A 14,219-nucleotide genomic window follows, 5' to 3' on the forward strand; every position below is an offset into this window, starting at 1 on the left:
TGAATAAAAGCTCAGCAAGTTTAGCTTGATGTAAATGCCAGTACTAAATAACTGGCATTTACAATGCTTGAAGCTTGAATTTCAAGCTTGTTGCACACTCAAACTTTGTGACCTTTTCTGCTCCATCAAAATGCCATTGAATAGGGTTGCTTTGTTGCTCACTAAACAAGCATTTTGTTTACTTACTCCTCCAAACACAAACAAGACTTAGAACCGAGAGTCGTCATCAGATTTAATCCTCTGTGAAGGAGTCCTGAAGTCAAAAAAGCAACACGCTTACTTGGCCTGATTGAAAAGCCACGATAAATTTCGTCAACACTCAGAAAAAACATTGATAGGCCTTAAAGCGAGCATAAGCTGCGGCACAACAGCACAGGGAACCAAAGGATACATGTAAGCAGAGGGATTCACAATAATTTGTAAACTTTTACAGTAAACTCAACGCTGAAATGGAAATAACTGGTAAGTTAACATTGTAAACTTTTCAAAAGGTGTTTACGTACACACATATTGCATATAGCAATAGCAACCATATTTTCTACCTCAACAACACCCAGCTTCAACACAAAGCAACTTTAAAAAAATAAAGTAAGATGCTAAAGACGCATACCCACTAAGACACTTAGCAAAAACAGCACAACATGGTTAACCCACACAAACTACCTATCACATTAAAACTCAAGCTTTGCTGTTTCCAACAACCAGAATCACCATGCCACATGCAAAACCCACCGAACCTGCAGCCAAGAAACAGAACTCATTTCATGCAGCCAAAAACATAAACTGAGTCCTACCTTTGCTGTTTAATGGTCATAATCCATATTAGAGTAAATATTTCCACTCAGGTCATGCAATCCATTGTTCTTGCATTACATTGTTGTGATTCCTCATTATTTTAAACTTTTCTACCTACTTGGATACCCTGTGGAAAACAGACGGCCTTTCCTTCACTTTTAGCGCAGCTGAGGATTTCACTCATTTAGCCAAGCGTTTTCCCTCCTTGTGATTGGTGGATGACGTTGTTAAGTGATTTGTAAACTCCCCCTGATTCTGCTCTGTCAATCATCCAAATTAACCGATGGGCTCCAGATAAGCTGCCCTGCACAATTTGCGTTTCGTTTCTGACTCCAAGACATACTTTTATGACCAGAATACACGGAGAGTTATTTTAAGTAGTACTTGACTCTTATTGTTTCAAATGCAAATTCTAATGGATATTTATACCAAGATTGTTACATGCAGTGGTGACTGCATGTGTGTTTGTCAACTCCGGTTGCTGCTGAGCTCTTGCAGTTTAGGCAGGCACAGCTGGCTCCACTCTGCCTTTTGATGAGCAGAGTATAAGGCCAGGTGGGGAACTGATAGTGATGGTGAGATGACGCCTCATGAGGCATTGAACCACTTGAGCCAAATGGTTCGAGAAAGGGTTCATTTCTTGAGGCTTCATGTGCACACGAAACCACCTACTGGCCAGGTGTATAATCACAGCCAGCTGTATCTTAACACGTGTGATGCATTGAATTTTTGTCTATTATGGCTCTTGGGAATGACTTCACAAAAGGTGTAGGACGAAATCATTTGTCTACATAAATTATGTATACACATATGTGTATAATAAAATATTGTTTGAATGTATCCTCTGTGTGTAATTATTCCCAAAATAGTAGTGTCATGTGATATGGCATGTTGTGTAATAAAGTTTTTCTGTGACTCTAGAAAAATGGCCTGGGCTTAATCAGGCAGAGGACAGTGAAAGTGCTTGTGGAACTAGGGAGGGGTGGTGAATAGGCTAATGCTTGTGTAACTTGGATGATTTCATGCATTTTTATTAAGAAACAACAATTTCTCCACAGTTTTTGGTTTCAAACGATTTCTCTTTTTTGACACTACATGGATGAGGTGTTATTATTGTACCCCAACTCCTTGGAGCACAATAAACACCTCACCTTTACAGAAAATAAGAAACAGTGAAAAATACAGTTCCTCATAAGCAAACATAACACATCTGCAAATGTTCAGTTCACCTTACCTTGTTAGGGCTTATCAATTCGAAATCGAAAGAGGAGGGGAAATCCTCCTCTTTCTCGCCGGCTCCATCCTTCTCCTATCCTGTCCTCGTGCTCCTAAATTTCCTATCTATCTATCTATCTATCTATCTATCTATCTATCTATCTATCTATCTATCTATCTATCTTAAACTCTCCAAACACACCAAACTAACTGTCTCAAACTAAATAACCATTATCCAAACGCTGCTATCCAAACTATCAAAACTCTATCCACTCTCTCAACTGACCGCAACTCGCCTACAACAACCCACATTTTGAATGGAGCCTGTGGGGTTTCTAAAGCTGTCAAACCCCGCGCCAACATCTGAGCCACTTCCCGAAGCAGTCACGTGGTACAGCCAGGCAGCGAGGCTTCGGACGTCATCGTTTTCGGCTCCTCCCCTAAATGAAGCAAGCCTCGATACGCGCTTTACGGAAACGCCCCCTCCATTACTCGACACACGCCTCGAAGCCTCGGCACATCACCTAACATCACTAGGAACTGATCTCAGGGCCTCTTGGCCAAGTGGGCGGCATGTGAGCTGCAGCTTTGTGGTGGTTTGATGGAAGTGTGTGCACGCATTCTTTTTTTCCAGGTTTGTAGTTAAGTACGGCCTTGTTTATGGAGATGCCAGGTTCATGGTCTCTCCCAGGTTAGCTTGCTGGAGGATTGTCTCTTATTACAAACCATTGATTTTATTTACACTCATTTTTTTCCTCAGGTTTTTCCCCTCCACATTCAAGATTCTTCCTGGCTTATTTTTAAATAAAACATTACCTATAGCCTCCTGTTTTTGCCTCTTCATTCCCTGGTCATTTGTTACTTTCCCCTCCCATACCTGTAGACTGCTTTGGGGATGTAATAAAGATTGTAATAAAGTTGGGTAACAAGTAATTTTAGAAATTCCTACTATTTAGAGTTTGCGGTCTTTTGTCTGTTCAGCAGTTAAAAGAATTTAAAAAAATCTGACAAATTAGAAAAGTAAGAGGAATAAATATGGTAAATTTCTGAGGTTAAGGTGGATTTTTTTATTCATTAAACAATGAAAGGCTACTTGTTATGTGTAATCTTCGGGGAGCTTTAAATGAATTCAAATCTTTGTTGAAGACTCCCCTTTGCATATTGGCTTTTAATACTGCAGAGCATGATTAATATGCTTGTCTCTTATTTGTGTTTTTATAGTTTGTCTACATTTTACTTTCTAATTGACCTGTACAGCTCTTTGGTTGCCTTTGGTTTTTATAGCCCTTCTTAAATAAATGAATTCTGTGTTAAAGGACTTAAGATCTAAAGTCTCTTCTGTAGTGTCTCTACTCAAAAAGCAAGCCATTACCTGACCAGTCATCCTCAAATTTTCTCATTAGAGCTTTCATTTGTCACAGATGTGTCTGGCCTCTCTCCTGTGTGCAGATACATGTGGGATTATTTGCTTCCATTGTCCCATTTGTGTTGAAATTTCAGCTCCTTGTGTAGCAGAACAGCAACGGGAGATTTTTTTGCATGTTCTCCCACAAAAAAAAAAATATCTAGGGAGGCAGCTGCAGTGTTATCAATTTAAAAAAAGTAATTGAACAGTTTTATGTGCAGCCCGTAGGAAATCAGACACATTTTTAAGGTCCTCCACAACAGAGAAATCATTTGTCTCTCCAAGAGCTGCAAGAACAAAATGGCATCAGTCTGGTTTTGGAGCTTGTTGTTAACACACATTCTGGGCAGAACTTTTTTCTTGTGTGGTGTCCCGAAGCTATTAAGGGACAGAGCGAGGGAGGGTGATATGAGGACTTCCTAAGAGTTGATACACATGAGTTCTTGTGAAGTATGGAAAGTCTTGGCCAGATGGAATAAAAATAAAACGACAAATTTCCCTTTTCTTGCAAAGTAAGTACAGCCTGAATGTTGACCAGAAAATTCCAACATACTTCTACTAAATAGACCTCATAGGTCAAATTTTTAGAAGAAAACAAAATTTCTTCCAAAACACAATGTTAGGATTCTGGAATCTGATGCATTTGATGCAATGTATCAAATGCACACAGTGAAAATCATTATAAACCAGCTTGACAAATTCTGTTTAATTTTTCTTATAAAATGTGTCAGATGACTGGAAAACTTGGTAAATGGCCTGCAACACTTGCAGGAAGGTCTGCTAAACTTATAAGGTTACTTTGGTATTCAAAGAAGAATAAAAGAAAATATGGAAAAAAGCATCAAATCAGACACAATAGACTACTTTATATCATAATATTTAATCCATTTAGGTCATAAAAACAGATTAATTTGATATATTTTTATGCTTAGACCAAACATTTGCCTGTATGTTTTCAGTATAACAGGAACCACACTACATAGACTATTTTAAAACATTTAAGCATCTCTTGATTTTTGTGTACTGTAAAAAAAATTGTTGTGCAACTTTTACAGTCCAATGTGGTGTAGATGTCGCAGAATTTTACCTAAATAGACAAGAAGCAAAGTTTAAAAAATAGATATATTTTTCTGCTCAAGCTGCTGACTGTGCTTCAATTTGGAAGTCAAACACCATCATATTACTGCAGCAGACAGAGCTGAATGAGGGCTTTTCTTAAACGCTGAAATGTTTCGTGTGTCACACATGTAACATTCAAGTGGGTCCACTTACAGGTCTCACTTGGCATTTCTCTATAAAATGTAACCAATATTTTCCAAAGCTTTGCAGAAGGCTGAAGGGTTTTTTTTTGTGCCAAGAGTTTGACAGTCTGGAAAAAGGACATCCACACTTTGTGCAGCTTTTAACTTTGGGCCACTGGAAATAAAACTAGTCCTATTTGCTCTTATCTTTCTTTGTTTTCCTCACCCATAAGCCATTATTCCTCATGTTAACTCATCCCATCTTGGCTGTCCACCAGGGGATTAGTTTGCTCATCAGTGAAAGTGACACACAGTGACAAATCTGGATTTATCTGCTCACCCAGACGTTGAAACAAACAATGATGCCAATCGAGGATTAGAGTGTCCTCGGTTTGTACAGCAGAATGTTACTAAATCAAAGAGGTGCACAGGGAGTGCACTCACCCGTTATAATTCAATTTTAAAAAATGGAGTTTAATCCCAAATTAAGTTTAAAACTAAAAACTTTCAACCAACAGAAAATGAATGGAGCAATTAAATTCTGCATTTGTTGTAAGACTAAAGTCAAGCTTGTTACATTTCTGTTCTTCATATATGAAGAACAGAAGAGTGTGGCTGTTTTGTGATCTGCAACACATCACGTGTGACAGATGTGCACCACGCTAAGAGCTGCAGAGCTTCACATGGGTGTGGAGCATGTGAAGCTCTGCTTCGTGTGAACACAATTATTGGAGAGTAGCAGAACTGCATCTGACTTGCAGCTTTTAATTTTTTAACTTAGGTGTGGATATGAAAACAACACCTGCGAAGGCAGTGGAGGAAAGAGTCCAGGAGAGTTTTGGGTCAATCCACCCAATCACTAAATTGTTCCCATTTCTTTGTAGCAACATTTGTTGCCATTTAGTTGCCATTTCATCTCTTCCTGCTTCAGTTTCATGTCTGTAAACAAACCATTTCTGCCACTAAAATGACTGCTGGACAGAGCCAAAAATATTTTAGCAACTTTATGCTGAAAACATTTCTTGTATCGAAGTCATCCAACTACGTTTACATAAAACCAAAATATGAGAACAATGTAGAAGAACAACTTTAGTTCAATTTAGTCAAAGCTGATACACAAAGTACCACCAACCAGCTAAAACAGTGTACTGACTTTAATTGTACCAAATGTTTTGTTTTTTCCAAATAAACATTTGTACAAGAGTTAAATAACCAGAAAGACAAAAATCAAGGTCAGGCAAGAACATGGTCTCTCTCTCTCGCTTTCAATTAAAACAAGCAGACATCTCTCAAAAGATTGAACTACTGTATCTTTACAGTATTTTTAGTCCACTTTAAAAAAACAGCATCTCAAAAATGATTTATACCATGCTAAATGACCTGAGAATTACCTTTTATTACCAAAGATTACTAACTCTACATCGGCAAAAGGAGAATTTGGCCCAAACTGAGTCATAATTTAAGCTTCCTCAACATTTTTTTCTGGGGCTTCTTGAACTCTTACAGATGCCATTTCTGTCAGGTCAAACTCTTGAGCTTTCGGCTTACGAGCCTGATCTCACATCTTCATTCTGCTACTGCTCCTCTTCTTCCATTAAGTCCAAAGATTCCTCACTCTCACTCAGCTCCTCCTCCTCCTCTTCTTCACTGCTAGACGGCTTTTTCTTTGGTTTTCGCTTTCTTACTTTGGCCGTCTTGGGTTTTGCAGCTCGGCCAGACTCTTTTTTTTCTTCGGACATTGTGACTCTGGGGTTCTTCTTAGGTCTCCCGACTGGTCTACCTGTGAGGGTCCTCCTCGTCCTCCTCTGAGTTTTCACCTCCTTTTCTGCAAGCTGCGCATCCTCTACTTCGGGGCCACCATCAGCGCATCCCTTCAGGTTTGTCGTTTTATGTTGATGGCAACGCTGGACGTGACTCTTCAAGCTCACGTTGTGATTGAAGCATTTATCGCATTGTTTACACTTGTAAGGCCTCTCCCCTGTGTGCAGGCGCATGTGGGACTTCAGATGGCTGGGCTGTTTGAAGGCACGCTGGCACACCGAGCACTTGAACGGTTTTTCCCCTGTATGCACCATCGAGTGTCTCTGGAGAGCCACAGCCCAAAAGAATTCGATCCCACAAACGGGACATTTCAGCGGCCCTGGCTTCAAGTGTCTCCTCATGTGGCTTTTGCGCTTCTTGTACGTGGCAAATGTTTCCAGACATTCGGGACATTTAAAAGGATTACTTTCATTTAAGTGAGTCTGCTCGTGGGCCTTTTTGGCTACTTTTGTCTTAAACCCAACACGGCAATATTTGCAAGGATGCTCATAGTTTGCACTGTGCACCCTATTGTGAAGAGTTAAGGCGTGGTCAGTGGCATACCTCTTCCCGCAGGTGTTACAAGAGAAGGGCTTAATTTTATACTCACAGGTGTGAGGCTTTCGTTTTACAAAAAACATCCCACAATCTGTGCAGAGTTCCCTGTTTTTCAGACTACCATGCATGTGGACGTCTTCGTCAGAGCTCTCTTTCTCAGATTCCAAAACTGAAAGCTCGTCGTCTGGGTCCCAGCTGTCGTCTGAGTCTGGGTCCCAGCTGTCGTCTGAGTCCTTGACCTCACCCGGATCGCTGGATTCCTCCGATTCTGTGGTGTGATCACTCTCCTTGTCAACAACTTCGACATTCTCACTGATCTCTACTGTCTTTGTAGATGTTGCCTGTCAACCACACAACAGAACAAGCGAGGGACTTAAAACACAATAAATTCTGTACAAAATATAAGATTACATATTGTTTCTCAAACACTCAAAGATAAGAAGGAAAATATTTAAAGCGTCTGTTTACACTTATCAAAAAGTAATGAAAACAACAACAGCAAAAAGAAACATTTGTTATTTGCAGACGCTGTGATAGTGGCAATAAGAGTGAAACATGTAAACAGATAAACATAGTGGTTTTATTATGATTTTTTTTTTGCCAATGTCACTGACCATGATATGGGCGAATGTGGCAGAGCATTTGTTTAGGATTGCCGGAGAAAACCTAGATTTTCCCACCACATGCCAAAAAGTCGTGGCCAAGTCACCGAGCCATTTGTTAGCACACATCTTCAAATCAGGAAGTTATGTTTGTGAAGGGATGAATGTGGTTTATATTATAAAAAGCCATCCTTTAACGCTGTTCAAACAACTTCATTAGATTACAACCACTTCTAAACGTAGACAAATACATGCTGATCTTCTAAAGCTCAGTCATCTGAGGTCTCAGAAATGAAGATTTTTCAACAACGTCAGACTGAACGGGTATTTGAACACAAATAAAACTTAGATTTAAATTGGGGTTAATTTTAGTCTTCTACTTTAAAGTGAAAAAACAACTTGCTGCTGAAACATTCTCGCAAGTTGCACCATATGTTTATTACTAATCGCCTCCAATTAGGATGATGTGATTTTGCTTATTTGACCTATTAGAATTTATTTTTGACCTGGAATCAAAATTGTACTTTTTAAATTGCAACATATTCGTAAGGAAGTTAATATGACACCTTTTTTAAAAGACAAAAAACCCACTTGGTCATCAGGTCCCTACCTCTAAAAATATTTCCATGCATTTGGTCTGATGATCTTCTGACACTGCAGTAATGCTGTTTTGGGTCAGATTCTTCCAGTGGTTCTTGTAGCCACACTGCCGGCACTGCTGGTTCAGGACTAACAGGACTCCACAGACCACTTTCTCGGTTTTTACTTCAGATTGACACATGGGGCAAGTGGCACTGAACAGCTGGAGTAGCTGCTTTTCGTTTACAATGTACCTCTTACTCATCCGAAGCATGCTAACTCTGGGAAAGAAGTATACATCAGATTTTCCATCGTATTAGAAAATGGTAAAAACTAAAATAAAATAATAATTAGGGTAAAACTCACTTTTCCTTGATAATGTCAAGGTTTTCAATTTTTTCCAGCATCTTACAATAATCTGATGATGATGAATATTCAGAGGCCTCGCTTGATGCTGGGCTTGCAGGGACGCCTGCAAAAAAAGAGAAAACATTCAATGCAAAAGCAAGGCGTTTTTTTTATATTAATTGCCTAAAATTTTAAGGCAACTCACTCGTTAAATAGCAGTTCTCCTCTTTGTTTAATGTTGAAGATCCTGGAGTTGGACCATGGCATTTGTTAAGTTGGTTATATTCAAGTTGGTCAGGATATTTCGGCTGAATAATATCCTAAAACAAGCAAAAACAGTCAAGGTTGTAAAAACAAAAGTACATGGAATTATGAAAACTTGCTTAAAGCAACACAAGTTTGCAAATTCTGCAACAACCTTGGTCGCAAAGAAAGTGTTCAACAAATGTGTTTGGAAAAAAACCACCCTTTTTACATTGCCTTGAGGCAGACGCTTTCTTGCAGACCTTGACTGCTGAATGTACAATGGCCCACAACAGTTTTGCAGGGGCTTCAAAGATTGAAATGGCCCTGAAGAAGCCCATTTCAAATGGGAATGTTTTTCAGGGACAGTACTTGTGGGGCAATGAATGCTACGCCATGCAGGGTAAGTACAGTTACCTAAAAAAAGATCTTCTATATGGACACGAACCCTAAGCGTACACCAATAAGTTACACGGTGGGATAGGCCAATATTCCAGCAGCATTGGTTCTAACTAACATACAGTAAACAGTGTTGACCTTTGCTGACTTGTGTCGATCCGGGATTGTTCGTATGTTTACCATATTTTTGGGGCTTGTATTACGTAAGAAAGCAATATAAATACACTCACTGTGCATCCACCTCACGAGCAGTAAAATCACGTAAACAATGACGCTAAAAAAAACAGAATAAAGAACAAACTTCTTCAGATGTTTCACTTCATGGAGTCTCACCTGTTTGGACTCTGGTTCGTCAGGCGAACACACTGATGGTACAGCATCAGATTTTAGCTGGGTCGAACCAGCAGCTCGAGTCACTGTTAGAAAACAGTGACTTGTGAAGTGTTCACTGCAAACACGGATGTCAGTCCATGAGGTTTCTTTAAGTCTCTGACCATTGACTTCGAAGAGAAACTGGACCCACTCCAGTCTCCTCTCTGGGTCTGCTGGAAGAATGAAATGTTGAGCTCTGCGACGCCACGACTCACACCCAACGACGGAGCACATTCTGGATTTAAGTTTCGCTACCAGAGTGTGTAAAGTCTGGAACTGTACATTTAAGTGAGAAGTTAGCTACCCAACAATCGTCAACAGCACAAAATTGCTAAAAGCTAACTAGTGATGCTTCAGCAGCGGTGGAGCGTGAGGGGGGCGGGGTTTCGTGGCACTAGACTGATGGGAATTCAGACGATGTTTCAAGATCCAAATCATTTGGCTCCGCTCACAGTGAAGACGTTCATTCGGCTCTCAAGCCCCATCTTCATGTCAGCGTTATTCCATAACCCTGGACCCTTTTTGAGGAACTATGGTGGTTTATAGAGCTTAGAGATGGTAAAACGGGAATAACGTGTAGGTTATTTCCTTACTAGAATATATCCCTATTACATTAGAAAAACGTATATGAATTTATAGACTGGATTGAATAATCCCGTGTTTCTTTCTACTGTCTTTGAGCATTTTTATTGTGTTTTTCTTTAAAACTATTTTTATGTTTTTTTTTCTGTTGGAAAGTATTTGTTTTCTATTTCTCGTGTTAGAATGGTTGGTAATTGTTCAAAATTGAAAGACAAATCGGATGTCTCCTCTGTCTCCTCCTGCTGTTCTTTTTTTTTTTTTTTTAATCATCCTTAATGTCATTGTCTTTCTTTATTCCTGCAAATATTACTAGTGCTCAATGTGCTTTTGGTTTTAGATTGCCTCTTTTTATGTGAAGCACTTTGTTACGAAACCCTCCTTTTGCACCACTATCCTATAAATAAAGATGACTTGGAAAAGGAATGTTTATATTACTCAAATTCCAAATTTTTGGTCTTTTCCCTTTTTGTAGTAGTACATAAATCCTAAATAAGCACGCCATCTGCAAAGTTTTCAGTACAAATCTGTTGCCTGTTCATTTTGATATAAAATTGCCCTGTTGCTCATGGTGATTCACAATAAGCACGTAATGGGCTTTAAGATTTGCTTTTCCTCTTTTAACATGTATTTTAAAATTAGCATAGGAATGGAGATTGCATTAAGAATGAGCTAATTTATTGGGTTTCTTTTTCGATTAGCCATGTCTAAATGGGCGGAGTGTCCCTGCTGGGTTGATATGATTTGTGGCTAAGCGTGCACCGGTCAGAAGAAGTAAATCAACAGCAAATTCACTTTCATTTCAGTTAGACTGCTTATCAGTCATATTATTTTATTTTTGAAGCGCAGTAAAATGGGATCAACAAACTTTATTTCTCCGCTACATTATTATTTGCCTGTAAGAATCTAAATAGTGGTTGTTATTAAAACATCCTCCAGGAAAACTAGACATATACAGAATTATATACCTGAAAGGAATGTTTTCTTCCTGTAACATGTTAGCAAATTAATAAGTCACAATGGTTTCTTACTGTGCTCTAGGATTAATGTTTTAACTTCTCATTTATTTTGGCTTATATGAAGAAAAAAAAAAGCTAAAATCAAAAGGAAACTCTTTAAAGATGCAATTTCAATTATCCACTGAGATACACAAATACTGCTTTGAACCAGTTTGTTGTTGATAATCTTTACTAACACCTGTGAAGAAAAATAATAATTTTTAATATAAAAAAATAATTTCTAAAAAGAAAAATAATTATTTACTTAATAATCTGAAAACTAAGAATAAATATGCGGGTTGTCAAAAAGCCGATAGTAATTCTAATGACCTTGAACGCATAGTGAGTACTGATTTTGTTATATATATTTTATGACAGTACTCTACATTTACGCCATATATCTAGACTAAGGATTAGAGATTTTGTTCCAAATAAAACACTGAAAATGGCAAAACTCTCCCAACATCTTTTGGGAGAATCTGGTGGCTTGATGACAAACAATATAAGATTTTAGGGCACAACTTGAAACAATACAGTTGGCACAAAAGAAGCCTAAATATCACTGAAAGAACATCACACACACAATAAAATACGGTGGTGGAAGCATCATGCTCTGGGATTACCTGGCTTTAGATAGAACTTGGTCTTAGTTAAAATTTGTATCTTATACAAATAAACAATAATGATTTTTGCTCTCCTGGATTTTTCATGGATGAAACTATTAAATATTTTTCTAAACCTCCATGTTGCAAGAATTTTAAATGTGCTTCAAGGTAGCTACCTACAGATAGACAACTTTTTATTTTTTAATTCTACTACATGACCCTCAACCATCATAATGCAAAATATTATGAATATTATTCAAAATTTGCTACTGAAAAATTAAGAATTTAATATTAGCCTTGATTAATATACTGTCAACCACAATTTGCATAAATGTTTATTACGCATTTTACAGTTTGAACATTTCATTCACTACATAAGTCAATAATGAAGTACTCTGAAATAATATTTTTCTTCACATTTAAAGACAATACTAAGCAGTTTTTTCATTTGTATAATATAAAAATAAACTTTCTAAAAACATGTTGCAAATTTTCAGTGTCAATATTTCATCTTTCTTCTTGTGAAGGATTGAAGCCAGGCGCCTTGTCCTCTTCATAGGTAGATTTTTATTTCTGCCTCTTCCCATTTAACTTTCCAGTTTCCACAGCATTTGACTCAAAGTTTTTAGGTCGCCCTATTGGTCTACCTGTGCCCCTTCTTCTAGTTTTAGGTCTGTAAAACCCTTCCATTCGAGTCTCATCGTCACTAATCTGTGCATCATAATCTGTGTCCTGTTCCTCTTCATCACTGTCGAGATCCTGGTTTATACTTTTACTGAACATGTTAGATTTAGAACTGTTAGCGTCTCTTTTCTGGTTGATTTTTGTATCCGTCTTTGCTTCTGGTCCAGAATGTACAAGATGATAACGTTGGATGTGATTCTTTAAGCTCACGTTGTGATTAAAGCACTTGTCACAGTGCTGACACTTGTAAGGCCTCTCCCCAGTGTGCAGGCGCATGTGAGACTTCAAATGACTTGACTGGTTGAAGCCACGCTGGCAAACCGAACACTTGTATGGTTTTGCGCCAGTATGGATCAATAAATGTCTCTGAATGGAAAGAGCACGGAAGAACTCAACCCCACAGAAGCGACATTTTAACTCTATTGTCCCTCTGTGATTTTCCAGGTGGACTCTGCGCTCCTTGTTTGTGGCAAAAGTCTCCAAACAGTCTGGACATTTGTACGGTTTCCCTTGGGTTATATGGATCTGCTCATGTGCAAATTTGTCTGCCTTCAACTTAAAGGTAACATTGCAGAATTTGCAATTAAACTCATAGTCCTCATTATGAATTCTGCTGTGAAAATTCAAAGCCACCTCATTGACACATCTTTTCCCACAAATGTAACAGGAATAAGGCTTCACTTTGTGCTCACAGGTATGAGGTTTTCGTCTATCAAAGAACCTTCCACAGTCTGTGCAGAGTTGGCTGTGTATGGGGGTGAGTGAAAGATAATCGCAGTAATCAACATGGTCTACAGAATCATTGCTTTGTTTCGCAGGAAATAGTTTCACGGGGAAAACACCCCGCGCTGGCTTCCAGTCCTCGTCCGAGTCTAATTCACCCGAATCGCTTGATTCCACTGACTCGTCTACAGGGTCACTCTCCTCATCAAGAACAGCATCAATCTCGGGAACCTCTGAGATGATGCTGGAGGTTGCATCTTCTGTTGCAGCCTGTGGCAAGAAGCATAATTGGTTTATTATATATTAAACATAACAGGAAAAGGGGGGGAAATACTTTAAATGTATATAATTTCTTTTTGATAGAATGAAGGCCCTTTGGAATAATTTTTAACATCAACCAAGCATTTACATCTGTCTGTATCTGTCCAGTGCTCATAACCTGGAGACACAATTTTGATCTATACCTGAGTCTGGATCCATGCGTAAATTCCACATCATTTTCAGCAGAGAGGGGAACACTTACCTCCCACTCAGAGCTCTCCTCGGCTCCCATACTTAGACACAATGACGGAACAGCACCGGGCTTCAGCTGGACTCCGTCATTGACATTAACAAGACAGTCGTCTGGAAAGTGTTCGCTACAAACTGAGATATCAGTCCAGGATGACTCCTTAAAACACTGCTTGTTGACTTTAGCTAGAAACATGACCCATTCCAGTCTCTCCTCCGGATCTTCTGGTAATTTAAATCGCTGCGCACTGCGACGCGACGAATTACATCCAGCAACTGAGCACATCCCGGGTGTGCGTTTCGTTTTCTCTGACTCTTAAGCAACCTCTTGAGAAATGTTTCAAATACGCAACGTTAAAGTAGGAAGCGGCATTTTTCTGGCAGCTGCATTGAGCTAAATTAGCTAGCGGTATCTGTTTAGGTTGATAGTCGGATGGGCGGAGTTTCGTCAGAGGGTACGAATGGTTTATTGTCAAGCGTACGCCGGTAATAAATTCATTGCACATCGAAATGTTGTTACGTTCAATCCTAAGTGAATGAACAGTAAAGACTCAATACAAACT

At 38.9% G+C, this 14,219-nt stretch overlaps 2 protein-coding genes across 2 annotated transcripts; both read right to left on the bottom strand.

The window, feature by feature from the left end:
• Window positions 1–4,329: 4,329 nt before the first annotated feature.
• Window positions 4,330–9,935, bottom strand: LOC102218422 (zinc finger protein 557-like). The gene is made up of 5 exons (XM_023334909.1): window positions 9,519–9,935; window positions 8,749–8,863; window positions 8,562–8,667; window positions 8,227–8,476; window positions 4,330–7,355 (listed from the first exon to the last, which is right to left on the bottom strand). Exons 1-5 carry the CDS (start codon window positions 9,789–9,791, stop codon window positions 6,231–6,233), a joined length of 1,869 nt encoding a protein of 622 aa, XP_023190677.1. The 5' UTR covers window positions 9,792–9,935; the 3' UTR covers window positions 4,330–6,230.
• Window positions 9,936–12,064: 2,129 nt separating this feature from the next.
• Window positions 12,065–14,090, bottom strand: LOC111608816 (zinc finger protein 572-like). Its single transcript, XM_023335011.1, has 2 exons — window positions 13,670–14,090; window positions 12,065–13,416 (listed from the first exon to the last, which is right to left on the bottom strand). Exons 1-2 carry the CDS (start codon window positions 13,940–13,942, stop codon window positions 12,307–12,309), a joined length of 1,383 nt encoding a protein of 460 aa, XP_023190779.1. The 5' UTR covers window positions 13,943–14,090; the 3' UTR covers window positions 12,065–12,306.
• Window positions 14,091–14,219: the final 129 nt, after the last annotated feature.

Source organism: Xiphophorus maculatus, chromosome 6 (genome assembly GCF_002775205.1).
Source record: "Xiphophorus maculatus strain JP 163 A chromosome 6, X_maculatus-5.0-male, whole genome shotgun sequence".
Lineage (NCBI taxonomy): Eukaryota > Metazoa > Chordata > Actinopteri > Cyprinodontiformes > Poeciliidae > Xiphophorus > Xiphophorus maculatus.